Source organism: Erithacus rubecula (assembly GCF_903797595.1).
Source record: "Erithacus rubecula genome assembly, chromosome: 19".
In the NCBI taxonomy this organism is placed as follows: domain Eukaryota; kingdom Metazoa; phylum Chordata; class Aves; order Passeriformes; family Muscicapidae; genus Erithacus; species Erithacus rubecula.
Window position 1 is genome coordinate 5,322,321 of NC_136671.1, and position 16,849 is coordinate 5,339,169.

General features: G+C 37.5%; 2 protein-coding genes across 3 annotated transcripts in view; one reads left to right on the forward strand and one right to left on the reverse strand.

Moving 5' to 3' along the window:
* Positions 1-16,849, forward strand: part of PI4KA (phosphatidylinositol 4-kinase alpha) — a 53,724-nt gene that overhangs the window by 19,520 nt on the left and 17,355 nt on the right. For both annotated transcript variants that reach the window (XM_079322703.1, XM_079322702.1), the window contains exons 20-28: positions 12,274-12,382; positions 12,885-13,021; positions 13,886-14,019; positions 14,183-14,265; positions 14,538-14,608; positions 14,726-14,850; positions 15,286-15,367; positions 15,969-16,052; positions 16,412-16,501. In XM_079322703.1, the coding sequence (XP_079178829.1) occupies positions 12,274-12,382; positions 12,885-13,021; positions 13,886-14,019; positions 14,183-14,265; positions 14,538-14,608; positions 14,726-14,850; positions 15,286-15,367; positions 15,969-16,052; positions 16,412-16,501 (915 nt within the window). The remainder of the gene's footprint in view (positions 1-12,273; positions 12,383-12,884; positions 13,022-13,885; positions 14,020-14,182; positions 14,266-14,537; positions 14,609-14,725; positions 14,851-15,285; positions 15,368-15,968; positions 16,053-16,411; positions 16,502-16,849) is intronic.
* SERPIND1 (serpin family D member 1) lies at positions 512-8,851 on the reverse strand. Its single transcript, XM_079322709.1, has 4 exons — positions 7,948-8,851; positions 4,065-4,338; positions 3,010-3,154; positions 512-2,629 (listed from the first exon to the last, which is right to left on the reverse strand). The coding sequence occupies exons 1-4, from the start codon at positions 8,828-8,830 to the stop codon at positions 2,438-2,440; spliced, it is 1,494 nt and encodes a 497-aa protein (XP_079178835.1). The 5' UTR covers positions 8,831-8,851; the 3' UTR covers positions 512-2,437.

Genomic DNA, 16,849 nt, shown 5'->3' on the forward strand with positions numbered 1-16,849 from the left:
TGGAACTTTTCCTGCACAGCTGGTAGGACAAAAGGGAAAGACATATCCCATGCTTGCAGTAGGGATGTCTGCTTGTTACTTGTTCATACTGCACATCCATTAACAGGCAGGAAAAAAGCATTAATTTCATACTCTGCCCACTCAAACCTCTTCACTGAAGGTTGTCAAAGAGTCTAAAATTAGCACTAGTTAAAGATCAGAGGACTGTTTCTTTCCTTCTCATATCTCTTCCACTGGTTTCTTACATCAGCCCTCCCCAGATTCAGCAGTGATCACAAGGACCAGTTCCTAACTTTAAAGAAATGTGTTTATAAATGTCTTGGATCACTGCTATTCAATAGTTGCTCAGTTTTGCATGAGCCAGCTAGTCCTGCATTGACATGTTCTAGTGGGTTGCATTTTTCAGCTGTCAGTGATGTTTTTGCTGATTTGAGTGAATGCAGGACTATTCCTTGCATATTGAGAAAACATTATTAGAGACTTAATGGGAAAGTTATGGAAGTGCTTTTCTGTTTCAAATTTTTATTGATGATATATTTGTTCTGAATAGCTGGGGATAACTGCATTTTTCTTAACCAATGTGACCTTTAAATGCAGTTGGTTCATGCCAGAATCTGAAGCAAGAGTTAATGGTTACATTATGGTTGTTGAAGCAAATATTTGACTTTCTTGCACAATGTATGAAGATCATGAGTTTTGAGCAGTGGCTGATTTGCTTTTCTGCTTGACCTCTTTGCCTTGAATAATTGTCTTTTACTTAAGTCTCAAAAATCCATATTGCAGATGCTCCAGCTCGTTCAATCATTGATAAACTAATTAAACTTAGGGCATGAATATTTAATCTTTTGCATATGCTTTTCATTTTGTATATGCTTTCCTTTTTGAATACAGATAAAACAATAAAATGTGTATACGAATGTTAATGATTTCTGTTGTGCAGTTCCAGTACTGCAAATTATCTATCACATGGTGGACTTAAAAGACAGGAATAGGTGGAAAGATCTGAATTTCCTATTCAGAATCAGCTCTTCATCATTCATCATCATCATCTAATAACACTATTTCACTGGCTGACAGGTTGAAAAGTTTTCTGTATGGAGCATATAATTGAAGTAGATGCAAAATTACATACAGCAGTATGTAAAAGCAAAATTAAATCAACAAGTTAATACTGTAAAAACACCTTTTTAAGAAAATTCATAATTCTTAAAATAAATGTTGGTTTGAAGGTTATTTGTGTGTTTTTGCTAACATAAGACAAATTTATAATGTATATAGATTGATATAGTATTTGATACTGCAACAAGTAATAAAAATACTCTGGATTATGAGGCACATTTTTTAAAGGTATGATGCAAAGTAAGGTATACAGAGGTGAGTATGTTCATTGTATTTAAAAATTTAAATGTATGGTGCAGCTCTGTTACTTGTACCAGGTAGACAATGCTATTCAGTGATATTCAGAGTGTAGGTAAATCTTCTCATTTTCAAATGTGACACATTTAAACAGAATTACCAGAATGATTCAGAAAGTTTGCACTGAATTGAAAGATTTTGTCCATTAAATCAAGTATGGAAAGTGCACTGGAATAATAACAAAATGATTGCTATAAATAGCTTTTTTCCTAGAGAGATCTAGGTGATATTGAGCCAGTGAAAAGAGCATTTTGCTGACTGCTTTCCCTCTAAAGGGTATTGTGAGGATATTTATATCATTTACCAGGCTGCCTAATTCTGATGTTTCATACTAATGAAGATCAGAAAAAGTATTGAAGCTATACAAGTTTGACCAGTGAAAAGTAGTGGGTCTCTCAGTATTTCATTCCTCCAAGACATTTGTCTCCTCTTACTTGATACAGTGGTCCATGAGGCTCATTGTGTGCATCAATCTGGATGTTAATACACATTGTGTGTATTCACTGAATATTAAATATTGCAAGCAAAAGAAGGAATGGAGACATTTGATCTGTTTCAAGTTAGATTGTGTAAAATGCCCAGGAGAGACATAGGTATCTATGGTTGGTCAGGTATTCAGGATTTCCCTAGTCCTATTTATCATAAACAGACATCCTAATGCAAATTTAGAGCTAAATTTGAAGACTCCAGATAGTCTAAATACTTTATTGATTATTTTATACACTGTTGTAAACCACAAAGTGTAAGTTACTTTGTGATTTTTTTTTTTTTTTTTTGGCTAATAATACACTTGTATCAATACATGGCACTAACCATTTAACATTGCAGTCAAATTATCTACTGCTGTGAGTGAGTCCATTCAGGAGAAACTACCTGCAGATAATATGTTTTCTTTTTATACCAGTGACTTTTGAATTGGCTAATAGGACAATAAATTTTCCTTTATGATACTGGTATTTTAACATACAATTAATTATACAGCCCATGTGTAACAGAGAGTGTAGGAGGGTCTTCTCTGCTTTTAAGATGTGGCTGGGTTGGCAACTCTGCCCATGAACAGGAGGCAGCTGGTGCGGTGCTCGTAGATGAGGAACAGAAAGGGGCGGTCCACGACAAAGCGGATCTGGGTGGAGAGAGGCATGAACCCCACCGTGGTTATTGCTGCAGCCTCTGTGCCCTCCTCATTCACTGTGATTGTGCCTTGGTGGTTGAACTGTTCAAACAAAACAGGAGAACAAATGAGAGAAAGTGAGGCTCTCCTAAGTACATGAACGATGTGCTCACAGCCTTCCCCACTCTGTGTCCCACACCCTTGCTGGTCACCTTACACAGCACCCAAAAGCCTTTGGGGTTTGTTCTGTGGAGAAGCCTGTTCATGACTGACAACAGCACTCTTAGTGCCTTTGACATGTGATTAAACATGTGCTTCATTATGTGAATAGACAAGGACAAACCCACAACTCTCCCTCCTATGTCCTCCAGAAAAGATGAGGAAAAATACTGTTTTAGGTTACTGTATAATATTATGCTGAGCTGTCACATTATTGAGTGATGGAGTTTAATCAGAGAGGAGGTGAAATGGGGAGTAAATACCCTGTCAATGGTGACCTTCTCCTCTGATATACCAGAGTAGTCGCCTTTTCCATTGAACAATTCTTCTATTCCCATGGATCTCAGATAATCAATCAAGTTATAAGTCTTCTCCAGCTTAAATTTAGGCAGAACCACTTCTCTTGTTCTAGTAAAAATAAACACAAAAAGGAAAAATCATTGAGCAGATACATATGTGCACGACTCACGGTTTTGCTTTACAGACCTGTTGTGGTTTGGATTTTTTGCTGTCTTTAGCAAGCAAGACAGATATACAGGACTGTACTTTTGCTTTCAAAACTTGAGCATCATGACTTTTAAAACTATGCTTAAAAAAATTAAATCCCCTGTGAAAACTATTAGTTTGTCAATTTGATATTTAATTTATAATGATTTGCATTATTTATGTGTATAAGGTACGAGACTTTGAGGAGCTCAGTGCATGCTTGTAGTAAGTGTTGAGCTGTCAGATTTTCTGAAGTACTAAACTGGAGATTTGTCACTTATTGTGTACAACAGAAATAGGTTGACTTCCTGGACAGCACATCAAATCATCTCTTTTTATCAAATTTGAAGACAGATACACCTACCCTGTCATCTTCCTCAAGAGAGGCGTTATTACTTTTCCTCTCCCATAACTGTGCTGTCCTTTGTTGATTATGGAATGTATTCCTTTACACACAGCTCTGTTGAAATGCTCAGTGCTGAACTGATCGTAGGCTGATGTGACCAAGATTTTTGGTGCAGAATAATCTGTTATTTTCACAGTCCTGTTTTTCTTTCTCATTGTAAACCATATCAGTATGAACGTTTTCTTAAATACGCATTAGAAAGATTTTTGAAATATCATTAAGTTTTCTACCTCAATCATCCTTGATTTCTTGATGGTATTAAATTTTGAGAGATCATCAGTCCTGATTTTTAGTTCAGCAAATCTATCTTTTTAGATTTCACATTTTTTATCAAAATCTCTTATCCTCTGCATATTTTACTTACCCTCATCAGTCTCATCAAGAAAATACATTAAGGCTTTACAAGATGTGCTTTTCAGCAGATACCTGTTTGTCATGCTCTTCTGCCACTTTTCCACCACTTGGGGTGTGATCTGCTTTTCGAGGGCTTTCATGCCAGCCAGTTTGTGTGGGAGCACCACGAGCATGCTGATGTTGCCCACGAAGGGCAGCTGGATGATGCTGCAGTCCAGCTCGGGGTCGGCAGCAGCCAGGAAGGTGCCCTTGGTCTGCATCATGGGCACCTTCACCGTCTGCTTCTCGTTCAGCCGGAAACTTCGCTTCACCGTCATCTCCACCGGAAACTTGTTCTCCCAGGTTCCTGCTCATACCATGCAGAAGACACATAAAACACCAAGGTGGCTGTTAATGAAATGTTCCCAGAATAGATTTACTAACCTTTGAGTCATGTGGATTGGGAGTTACTGCAGGAGATTGATTTCAGTGAAGCTTGAATTAGAAGACAGGTTTTAAATTGACTTCAAAATTTTTGGCTTTTCTAATGTAACATTTGTCTGATTTGATACAAAAGCAGGTGAACACAAATGGGAAATTAGAATGTGGTTGGTGTGCATTATTTTTCCCTATGAGGGACCTGGAAATTTAAACAGATGCAGAATGTTTTTAAGGGTTTGCCTCTAGCAGAAGACCTGACCAGTCTGTATTTTCTGAGAGATGTGATGTTTGAATCCAGTTCTGATTTGGAGAACATTAGTGATGTATCAAGCTAAGCAAGGGCTTGTTTCAATTTTGCATATGGTTATAAAAGAAGCTGTGCTGAAGGCATTATGTTACCTTAGTCCATTCAGAATGGTTAATTTCCTGCCTTTTATGAAGAGTTGGGATGTTGACTACTTAATTCTATGATCCAGTTTGATGTGATAACAGGCCCTGTAGATGTGGTGAAATCTGACAGGTTTGTGCCCAAATACTGCAGTCCAACACATTTTGCAGGCCAGAAAGATTTGCCATCAGGGTTTGAAGCTTTTTATATAGAGATATTCTGGATTCCAGAAATATTTATTGACTGTTTGAAAGAAGGTTTTTTTAAATACAGTGTTCTTCTGTTTTTTTTAATAGGACTGTGGCTCTGGAATAAACATCATTTCTTAAGGGGCAGACAAAGCAAGAATATTATAGTGGAAATAGGGTTACCAGTATTTCCTGTAAAAACTCGGGAATTTCAGTCATCTTTGGCAAGCAAGTATGTGAGGAATGTGACTGTGATTGTGTGGAGAGCCTACAATATAACCTTAGTTGTTTCCCTAGTCTGACTTTGCCATATTTACTGTGAATAAGAAAAGCCTGAAGTCCAACTTGCATTCTAATAGTTCCTGCACATGTCAGGCTGATGGGGACCGTCAGTTTGAGGAGTGATCAGACTGTGGTTAATAGTCTGAAAGGTATGGGGTGTAAAATGGATTGTGCTATTCCCAAACAAAGACTCTCACTTCCAAGGAAAACTCAGTATCTGGCTGTTTTTCAGGGAGCAGAATTCACAGATGTGGGAGGCCAGCATGGGACTGCTGTGGGCCAGGGCAGCTTCAGCAGCACTGCCATCCACTGAGGGATGGGAGACATAATCAGCTCTTCCTAGTGAAAGAGGAGCTGGGCAACATTTTTCTTGGGTTCAGCTTTGCAAGTGGATTTGTCTTGGGGTAGAATAGTGATCCCCAGCAGGAGCTGTGTGGCAGCTGAAACCAGCTGCCTCTTTATGTGACTTTCTGTTTTGAATCTTCCCCCAAGATGCCTTTTGGATCCATCTGTGGTAACAGGTGTTGTCTCCATTGAGTGACTCCTCTTTTGCATTTGTGACTGGAATCTCAGATAAAATCAGGACATTTTGGACCTGTCAACATTTGTCAGTTACCAAAACTGCTATGGCTAAAATAACCAGCTCCTACTTCATAGGAAGCTCATAAATGATTCCTCAGAGCTGTGCCAAATAGGGGGTAGGCTGGACATCTATACATATTATCTTGATGTTATATATATATGTGTGTTATCAAAATAATGTATCTATATATACTATCTTGATAAAATATGTTTCTTACCAAGATAAATAATGTCCAATAGTTTCTTGATGGTCTTTAATATAAAAGGAGCTTGAAACCTCAGTGTTTGTCAAGAATCCCACTCCTCAGTCTCACTTGTACTGAGCATCTCTCTGTATCTGAAAATGTTTATGGGTTTCTTAGTTCTGAGGGCTTAAAGAGCTTTTCTGCAGTGGTACAAACAGTGCAAATGGAAAGATATGGACAAAATTGGCATGTTAAAAGGAGTAGTGGGGAAACTAAGAAACCTAGGAGCAGAACTTGCTTTTAAAAGTTCAGTTCCACTCAAAGTAGAATTCCCAGGAGACTGTCACTGTAAGACAAGAGAATGGGAGCAGCAGAGATTGATCTTTGTTTTGAAGGTTAGAAATTACAGCCTTCAGCAGATGGCATCAAGGCAATTTGGACTAACAGGACTTAATGGGAAAATGAGAAATCCTAAAATATTTTTGGTCTTGATGACTCAAGAGTTCCAGTACTATTTTTGTGGTGTTTTTGTTTTTTTGAGATGTCACAAGTATTTAATAATTTCAGAGTGAAACAAAAGGGTATTTCAAATTTCATCTAATTATGAAAAAAAAAGTATCTGTTTCACTTTGTATGGTCCTTTCCTTAGGATGGCACTAAAGCCCTCTATTTAGCATGATATGATCATCAAGGATGTAGTCAAGGATACAAGTGCATGTTGGATATTACCTGAGAATAGGAGATTATCTGGATTTTATGCTAATGATTGCTTCAGATTCTTTTAGGGATAAGTGGCATTATTCAAGGAAGTAATTCCTTGCAAGTGAGTGGGAAAAGGTACATTTATATTTATAGGAATGTTGCTTCTATAACCTGCTGAGATTACACGTGTAAGAGAGGCCTTTGTTTCCTGAAAGCAGGGACATTACTGGGGAAAAATGAACTCCTTTATGAATTATGGAAAGAAGTATGTTGTACTGCAAACACTGTTACCCTTTTGGGCTAATCTGTCTTTCCTTATCCATGTTTTAGGTAACCTTCATTTGATTTTCATTGTAATCAGTCAGTAACATATTTCCTTTTACCCTCAGTTCTTTCATTGACACTTCTCTTGCTCATTTAATATAATTTTAAAAGTTTGTTGAAAAACTAACAAACTTTCAATATGAGGCAGATACCTTACTCTTAGTTTAAATGTGAAGACATTGAAAATAAGGGTTTATGGTAAGAATATATTGTAGAGTCTTTACTTCAAGCCTCTTTAACTGTTCAGCCTTTACTAATACATGAAGGAGCTCATATCAGCATACCATTCATGCTGAATCGACTGAAATGTTCCATGTAGTGAATGTGTTTGGTTTTAGTTGTAGAAGAACAGTGTTTTGATTATTCTCTTAGGTCCCCTGTATGGACTTGTTGACAAGGATCACACCCTGATCATATTAAAAAATTGCTTCCTTCAAGTTGAAATTTTTTGTAGTTGTTTGTATAAGTCCTGAGTACTTCAGAGATGTTAAGTGTTTTAACTGAAATCAGTCTGTACCATTTCAGTGACACCAAGACTGAATGTGACTAACGATTTGTATATGCATCTATACCTCTCCATCTGATACTTCTACAAAGCTTATGCTTTCTGGGGCTGTTCTGCATTCATATGTTTGTTTTCTGTCTCACTGTGAGTCATTAAGTTTTGTAAGTGGTAAGCATTTGCTCTATATATACAATACCTACTAACTTTAGAGCATCGTTATGCTACAGAAACAGGCAAAAAATGGGCTAATAATACAGATTCAGCAGGATTTTAGTAGTGTATGTTAGACTTAAGTTCTGTCTGGGATTTCTAATCACATATGGCAATGCATGGCAAACTGAGAAAATCCATCACTAAAATTCAAACAACAGGTTCTTACCTTTAAAGTAAAGACAATTAAGAATCATCATCAGTGTTGTAGGGTTTATGTTCTCAAGAGCTTCCTTTATTAATCCCTTCGTCAGCTTCAAGATGCGTTCGTTGGTTTTGGCTATAAAGCTGGGATCTGAGAAATCAGCTGGTTGGGCATCAGCAAAGTAGTATGTTTTCATATTGTTTTTGAAATCATTGAGAATAGAAAAGTCTTTATGAATATAAAGGTCATTGACAGATCTCAGTGTATAGCCAAAGTTGCGCCTGAAGAGCCGATGGGTGAGTTTGCGGAAGAGGTTGTGAACGGTCATGAGCTCGTATTTGCTGCTGGCATTAATGAAGTCTTGAAAGCCAAGAACAGATAACACTTCCTGCTGGGTTTGATCCTTCAGACCCAGGGAAATCATAGCCATTGCAGTGGAAATACCAACAGGAGCCATGATAATATTGTCTGAGGGGCTGGCCTTGTCTGCCACACTGCGGTAAAGGTTGAAGCCAAAGTTTGCATTGAGGATATTGAGGCGCTGGATTCTGGTTTTGCCATGGAATAGTTCAAGAATATTTCCTTGCTGAACTTCAGAAACCATGTGTGGGGCAGCATCAATAACATCACTGTAGTCATCTTCACTCAGTATCTTGTCAAGGTCTAGATAGTCCTCTTCCTCCTCCTCTTCGGGAATCAAGTCATTAGTGATGGTGTTTTCTCTGTGGAACTCGAGTGGTAGGTTTGGCATATAAGTCCCATTTTCGTGTGGCTGTGCACCTTTAAGGCTTTCAAAATGCTCAGTGACGTCCTTGACTCCACCAAATGTGGAGGTTATGATGAGAGCAAGGGCAAGCAATTGAAACAGGAGCTTCATTCTGATAGGTGGAATCCTAGAAGACAGCATAACACAGTTGAGTGTCGAGGGTAATTGAATTTTAGTTACCTATTCCCTAATTTTAGGTCCACGCTGATTTATGTTGCAGCAGAAGATCTATAGTTACCTTGTTCAACAGTGCTGTTTTTCAGTGGAACAGATGTCAGTTATATGGATAAGTCTGTTTTACTGGTAATTGTTTTGCTTACACAATGCCTGCAGCCTGCCAAAGAATTGGTTGACCTCCTCCCATACAAATAGTCATTACTGACATACTTCAACAGTTACAAACTCATTACCCAGAATATGTGGGACTCTGTCTTTTAAAATGTTACACTTTAACTGTCCACTAACTGTGTGAGTGGTGTGTGCTGAAAATACATTGTGAAGTTAAGTTTGAAGATTTGAGCTTGGTGGGAAGAAGAGGGACTCCTGATCCAATCCCCTGCAGGAGCATACCAGAAGGCTGAGATGTACTGTAAGATTTGAAAAACAAACATCCTGTAGCTACAACAGAAATGGAAGTTTTGTGGGAGTATTTTGGAAAAGCAAGGCATCAATCTGGTGAATAAAGGCAATCTAGGCATGTTGTAAGACATTATTTGCACTCAGTACCATTAGTGGGGCTGCAGTGGGGGAAGTGTCTGTCCTGGCATGCTCAGCGCCCTACTGGGGTGTGTTACTCAATGCCTGTGCACCCTTTCTGTCCTCATCTGCCACTTTGGAATGGATTGGCTTGATTCTGCTTTTGGCTTAGTGATGTTTTGTTTCACTTTTGTGTGCCACTGCAGAACTCGTAGTGCTCATAACTTCGTTATGTGAAGTCTCTGTGAGCTCCCTTCAGAACTTTGTTTCTCTAGGCTTACTGTGATCCTAGTTCAAGATTTGTAACCTTACCTCTTATGTTTGAGGATACTTTTAAGTAGAACTTGCATTTTTCAAAGGGAAGCTTAATCTTTTCATCTACTGAATATTGGACTGTTGAATTTTTAAATAATTTTTAAAATCAAGAATTTTCTTCAGTATATCTTTGAAGAGAACTCATCAGACTTACTTGGCTGTAAAAACTTCTACCAAGAAGTAGGTCTGAGAGATTTTTCACCATAATACTGGGTGCAGTAACTAAAGTAACTTAAAAAGATATGAAAAAGTGTAATTCCCTCCTGTGACAGTCAGAGATCAAAATGTAGGTGTTCATTAGATCTGTCAGCTGAAACTGAATGGATGTCTGAATGCCACGCCTTGGGTTTTGCTCAGACTTAGCTATAAAATTATTTCAGGAATTTATGAAGTTAATCTCAATTGAGTAAAAAGATTTTTTACAATATAATACAGGACAAAGTACTGAGTACAGTTAAAACAAAAATTTTATTAAGATGTTGATTAAAATGTTTTTTAAATTAGGAAAGAGAGCTGTTCTGTAAAGTATAAAGGTTCACATACCTGTACCTGTTCACTGACCTGTATATCAGTGAGTAAAACCTTAAAGGAAAATATTTTCAAACATGTTGTAACAGGATTGAAATAACTGAGCTGACAGATTATTTTTTGAAACTCTCCCTCAGACTAATTTGCTTCAAATCCTGAAACCATTTTAGGATATAAAAGAATACATGGTTTTGCAAAAATAAAGGATCCAAATAAGTTGCTTATGGAATTGTTTTACTCTGTGACTGGACATCTAGAGTCAGTCTTTTTCTTATTGTTTCTCTGTAAATTCATTTGTTTTTTCCCCGCCCCCAGAAGTCAGGCCCTTAGGGCTGAGATACTCTGTCCAGTAACCATTGATAAACATTTTCTGCTCTTGGCACAGCAGAATTTGCCGTCTGTATTCCCAACTTTACATTCTTGTTTTCACCAAAGTTCAGTTATCGCTCAGCTGCACTTACACAGGCAAAACACCCCCCTTCTCTGCAACATGCATGTCTTTGGTGAGATCTACCCAAAATAACAGGAGAGGTAAATGAAGCTTACCTTTTAAGCCACTGTACGGGAAGGATGTGTTGAAAAGCTCAAGTAAAGGGAACAGCAGGGTTTAAATCTGAACTTTGACGCTGGTTTTTTGTGTATCTCCCAAAGTAAACATTCTCTAAACCAAACACTGCTAAACTTACTTCGTCAGCCAAAATCCCTCCCTTGCCTAGTGATCTCTGCTGAATTCTCTGTTGTTTGTTGAAGTACTTTTATAGCTTTGCAGGTACTTGTTCCCTTTGGAGGAAGGTCTTTGAGCAAAAATCAGTGTGTATGTGAAGTTTCAAAGTCAAGCACACACATAAACTTGACTGTTACTGACATGAAGAGCCATGCAGCTGCTATTTTGTGCTGAAATGGGGGACGGGGGGAGCACCTTATTGCAAATGTGTTTAAGGCCTCTGTGGTTGTGATGGGGTTTCGTCTTCAGCTGGGGTTGTATTGGTGCAAAGATTTCCACTGCACAAACAGCTTTTAACTTTAATGTTGTTCACCAGCTTAAACTCAGACTGATTTAATTATAATAGAGAGATTTTGTTCATGCTTTTCCTTTTTAAATGACTAATCTCCCTCATGATTTACAAATGCATCCAAAGTTGGCTTTATGTAAGGTTTTGCTGAAATACTGCTGGCTCTCATATCTAGAGAGAATTATTGTGGTTAAAGAAAACTTCTTCAAGTTAGATTAGAGTGTAACGTTTTGTTACTAAAGTTTACAGTAGTGATATGCAGTCATATTGAATAAAGCTTGTGGTTTAATGGACAATTTCTTTTGCAGTTTATACACTGCCTGTGCTTTAACTCCTTTTAGGATAGCACATTATGATCTTTGTTATATAAATTTATCTAAAGTTATGTATCATGTTGGCTGAGATGATATACTACTCCTCCGGTGGTGGCAGTTGTTTATGCAAAAAGTATCAGAGAATTTTAATAAATGTGTTGAAAATAATGCTCTTTTACTTGCTTGTTTAGCTAGTAAATTCTTCAGAAGTGATGTCATTCTGTGCGTGGGTGCAAACAATGAAAGATCCCCAATTGGTGCCTCAATGTATTTCCACAAAGCTGATAAACAATAGCAACCAGAAGTGTTTTTGATGAATATTTATTTTGTTTGGAGTTCCTTTACACTGAAGCAAAGCTGCATGGCATTGTCTACAGCACAGTTTAAAGGACCATGTGGTCTCTTCCTCCCTGCAGTGGATAGTATACTAATATTATGTATTCTCCTCAGAGGTTACTGTATCAGCATGGTGTTATTCCTGTGTAAAACAAAGGAGATTCTTACTTCAGACATCTCAAAGTTAGCCTTTCAGCTCTCCAAAAAGAACTTAATTCCTTCAGTATAATAATTGCAGTATAATACTAGTTTTTCATAGGTAACAAAGAATATTACCTTTGTAAATCATAGTAAAAAAGGTACATGAATTGATTCCTTAGTGTGGACTTAAGTTATTCTAACTCCCACCATTTTCTAATGTTAATTTCTATTTCTTTGGTAGCTCACTAGACGCTTGCCACCCATCAAGGAGGCCAAGCCCAGGCTACAGAAGCTGTTCCGTGATTTCTGGTTGTATTCAGTGCTGATGGGATTTGCTGTGGAAGGATCAGGTAGTCTGCATTCTAGGAGGATAACATGCTGCTCACATTTAAACTTTTGATGAATCTAAACACAGTTCTGTGCAAACCATTCACAGCTGGAAGTAGCTGGAAAAAAAATTGCAGGCATAAAGACATTTCAAAGCAAACAGCTTACATGACAGTTCTCTGGTGGGATTTCTTTAAATCTTTGCAGTTTTGTTATCAGATTCAGCACAGTCAATTGTACTTGGTTTTATTCCTAAGTTAATAGCCTTAGTTATGAGTTTTGATAGCCAGATTTCTGAAATGGAAGATAAGACACATGGGGTACAATGGTAATTAAGTAAAAACTCCAGGTGTACATACTGACTAAGTTTGGAACATGGATCATGTGTGTTGAGTGTCTGTGCTTAAGACCATGAAAAATCTGCCCTAGAAGTAGTGCCAATCTTGGTAATGCAAGTAACTTTGTGAAACTTGATTTTTGTTTTTAATCCCTCATTCCACCTTCCTATTACTACTTCTGTTCCAGGTCTTTGGCCAGAAGAATGGTACGAAGGTGTGTGTGAAATTGCCACCAAGTCTCCATTACTCACATTTCCCAGCAAAGAGCCACTCCGGTCTGTTCTGCAGTACAATTCTGCCATGAAGAATGACACCGTGACTTCTGTAGGAATTCATTTCTTTTATTTCCTCCTTCCATAATGTCTGCCAGTGTTAAATATATGTGATATATTGAAATAGCACAGCACCCCTTTCAGCCTGCCTCCTGTTAGTGAAAAGCAGCAATTTTACACTGTTCTTCTGACACCAGAGTGCATAAGTGATTTGGGGTCAGTTTTATGGCATGTTAATGCAACTATTTGGAGGGGTAGCTATACTACCTTGATTAGGTGTAGAAACCAAATCTTTGTGGAGATGGAAGCCTCTTAATGCTTTTTCATCCATTTTGTATCCAACAAAACTTGAACTGATTAAAAAAGAAAAATGACCAAGATTGAAAGGAAACAACATTTAGGCTTTCAAAGAAATGTTAAGTTTGCTATGGCTTGGTACTGGTATTCTTCTCTCCCCCTAGCATTTGTAGGATAGATTTTGCAGGACAGTTTTTGCCCAAAGGCTCTTTTTGGCTTATGAAATCAATTTGGCTCCCAAATAATAGAGAAATCTTCATTGTACCTAGATATTTAGTTCTGTGACACCAAAGACTGGCACAAATACATGAAGTTTTGGGAGCTGGACACTGCTGATGTTGGTCAAACTCGCATGCATTTAGTGTAGGAATTGAATTTCTTCATTAGTATAACTGCATGGGAATTAGCAATTATTTCTGCCAGAAGCTTGATTTCAAATTTAGTTCTGTTCTGTATTTGAAACATTGTGACTTGCTGAGTCAGGGGAGGTTGTTCTGAATCTGCAATCACAAGCAGCCTGACATATTGTTTATGAAGGTTGAAATGTTAACAAATAGCTGAATGCATGTTTGCTAATACAGGATTCCCAGTTCAGATAACTTCATGTGTTCGTTTCTAGGCTGAATTAAATGAATTACGGAGTACCATAATCAATCTGTTGGATCCTCCTCCAGAAGTGTCAGCGTTGATCAATAAATTGGACTTTGCCATGTCTACCTATCTCCTTTCTGTTTACCGCCTAGAGTACATGAGGTATATCTTTAGCTATATTTAGTTTTTTCACTTATGAAGCAGGGAAAAAACCCTTAAAACAAAACTATCGATAAATCCCTGAAACAAAATCTGAAATAAACAAGAACTGAAACAAATAAACAACCCCCTGAATGTCCCAACTTAGAAAACTCTCCTTCCCTAGGGTGCTGCATTCAACTGACCAAGATCGCTTCCAAGTCATGTTTTGCTACTTTGAAGACAAAGCAATTCAGAAAGACAAATCTGGTAAGATTCACCTGTCTAGGTTTCCTCTCAACTTGAAATATGAGGAAATTATTTCCAGTCTGCAAAGCAGAAACAAATCAAGCAGCTATGTAACAAAATGAATCATATTCACCAGATTGCTGCTGCTTTATTCTTGCCAAGAACACTGTTTTTGTTTTGAAACAAGTTTAATATTGGCTGAGTAAGTGTAAACAGTTTTAAATTGTTAAGCCTGGTTTATAAAACAAATGTAATTTTGACAATGAAACCTGTCACTTCTCTCCATTTCTCAGGCATGATGCAATGTGTGATAGCTGTTGCTGATAAGGTGTTTGAAGCTTTCCTGTCAATGATGGCTGATAAAGTAGGTTACCTGGAAATTAAAATTTTGAATTTGTATGAATGTTCTCATTTCAGTTTATGAAAGTGAGTTTGTCTGTTCCTTTAAGAGCTTCAGATTTCTCTTTGGCATGTGTTTTAGCCCAAAACTAAGGAGAATGAAGAAGAGCTGGAGAGACATGCTCAGTTCTTGCTGGTGAATTTCAACCACATTCACAAGAGGATCAGGAGAGTTGCAGACAAATACTTATCTGGTCTGGTAGACAAGTGAGTATAGTTTTCATGTTTCTCTTTTCACAATTTAGTGGTTGCTTAGGCGCTTGACACTGGTCAAGTGGATTTCTAGGCAGGTACTTCTGCTGAAACATCTCCTTGAAAAATTACATTCAGTGGTATTTTTAGCCTGAGCTCTGAAACCCCCACACATTAAAATGTGTGTCTGTTTAGTAGTGCCATGGGTGGAGCAAAGCAAAGTTCTCGTGATGGAAATGCAATCTCCGCTCCTATGCAATCGCTCTTCTCGGCTTTTGGCTCTGGTTAAAGCCAGGCTGCTGTGAGCTATGGAAGTCTTTGTGGCTTCTGTTGAGTATGAACTTACCTAGGGATGTATAAAGCTGGCTCTTTGAGCAGCTGCTTTGCTAAAAGAATGGCCTTCCTCAGCTCTCCATGGTTATTGTGTTTCTGAATTCTGTCTTGCTCTAGATTTCCTCACTTGCTGTGGAGTGGAACTGTGCTGAAGACTATGCTAGATATCCTGCAGACATTGTCTCTGTCTCTTAGTGCAGTAAGTGTTTTGATTTCTTAGAACTTTTTTTTGCTTTGTTCTGCATTTATTTGATATTTAATTGAGTTTGTAATTTGGTTTTCCTTTTACTAAGATTGATAAAATCATAATATTAAATTTGGTGAAGCAAGAATTATCTTTGCAACCCTATTTCATAAGTAGTAAAAATAGTGGTAAAAAGTTGTCAGATGTGGTTTATAATTGTTGAAATGTCTCATTTGAAATAAAAATTTGGTGGTGTTTTGTGGTTTGGTCTTCTATGAATTATGGTTTTCAGATTGTATTCTCTCCAGTCTGTGTATGTGTATTCTTATTTCTTGAATCTGTTACGTGCTAGAATTTTTGAAAATGGAAATGCATTATAGAATTTTATTTTTATACTACATGTTGAGGAGAGTGCTTTGAATTTTTTAAATTATTTGTTCTAAAAATCAGACTGGAATACACCAGTTTCTTATAGAGCTGTTCAAATTGAGAGCAAATGTTAGCAAAAAAGTTTTGTTAATCAGGCTTCTTGTTTGCTCCCTGTTGTGTTAATGTCAGGTGATGATGAATTTTGTCTTACTGAGAGTTGATAAATGTTGATAATTAATTGTTTTAGGACATTCACAAGGACCAACCATACTATGACATTCCTGATGCTCCCTACAGAATAACAGTCCCTGACACGCACGAAGCCAGAGAGGTGAGTGGCCCTCCTTGATTTATCAAAGAATGAAATAATGCCTCCTTTCACAACTTGGAGATTTATAAATTAGTGAGCTGCTCTAAATAGTAATTTTTAAAAAGTACTTCCCTAGGTAAGAGTTTTCTAATAGGATATGACACAGTATTTATGCTTTTCTGAATTTAACTATTTTACTTGACTTAAATTGTGACAGTTCTTTCTTAATCAAGAACACATTCAACTGTTACAGAAAATTTTAACTGTGTCATGTTGCTGTAACTCTCTTGCTCCCTATGTTACTTATTACACCATTAGACCCAGTGCCTCATGTTAAATGTCCTGTATTTTACTGATTGTGTTGATGCTTTTTATTCTAGAGTATAGTCAAGGACTTTGCTGCACGCTGTGGGATGATTCTGCAAGAGGCAATGAAATGGGCTCCCTCTGTTACAAAATCTCATCTACAGGTAATGGGCCTGCTTCTGTGAAAACTTGATTTTTGCAGATCTTGGACACTGCAAATCTACCTGAAGTTTATATTTCCTTCCCTAAAAAAAGGAACCTCAAGGGATCCTGTCTTTGTGCGAAAGGACAACTAATTACATTCCCTTCTTCCATGTAGTCCAAAACACTTCATCTTGTAAGGGATTTTTTTTGTCAGAAGTGATTCAAGACAAGATCACAGCCTTTAAGCATTTATCATGATAACTTTATTAATTTTGAATATAGGAGTCTTGCTCTTTGTGTATTTAGGAGGATATTCAGAAAATCTTACTGCCAGGAGAGCAATGCCCAGAAGGGATAAATAGAGACAG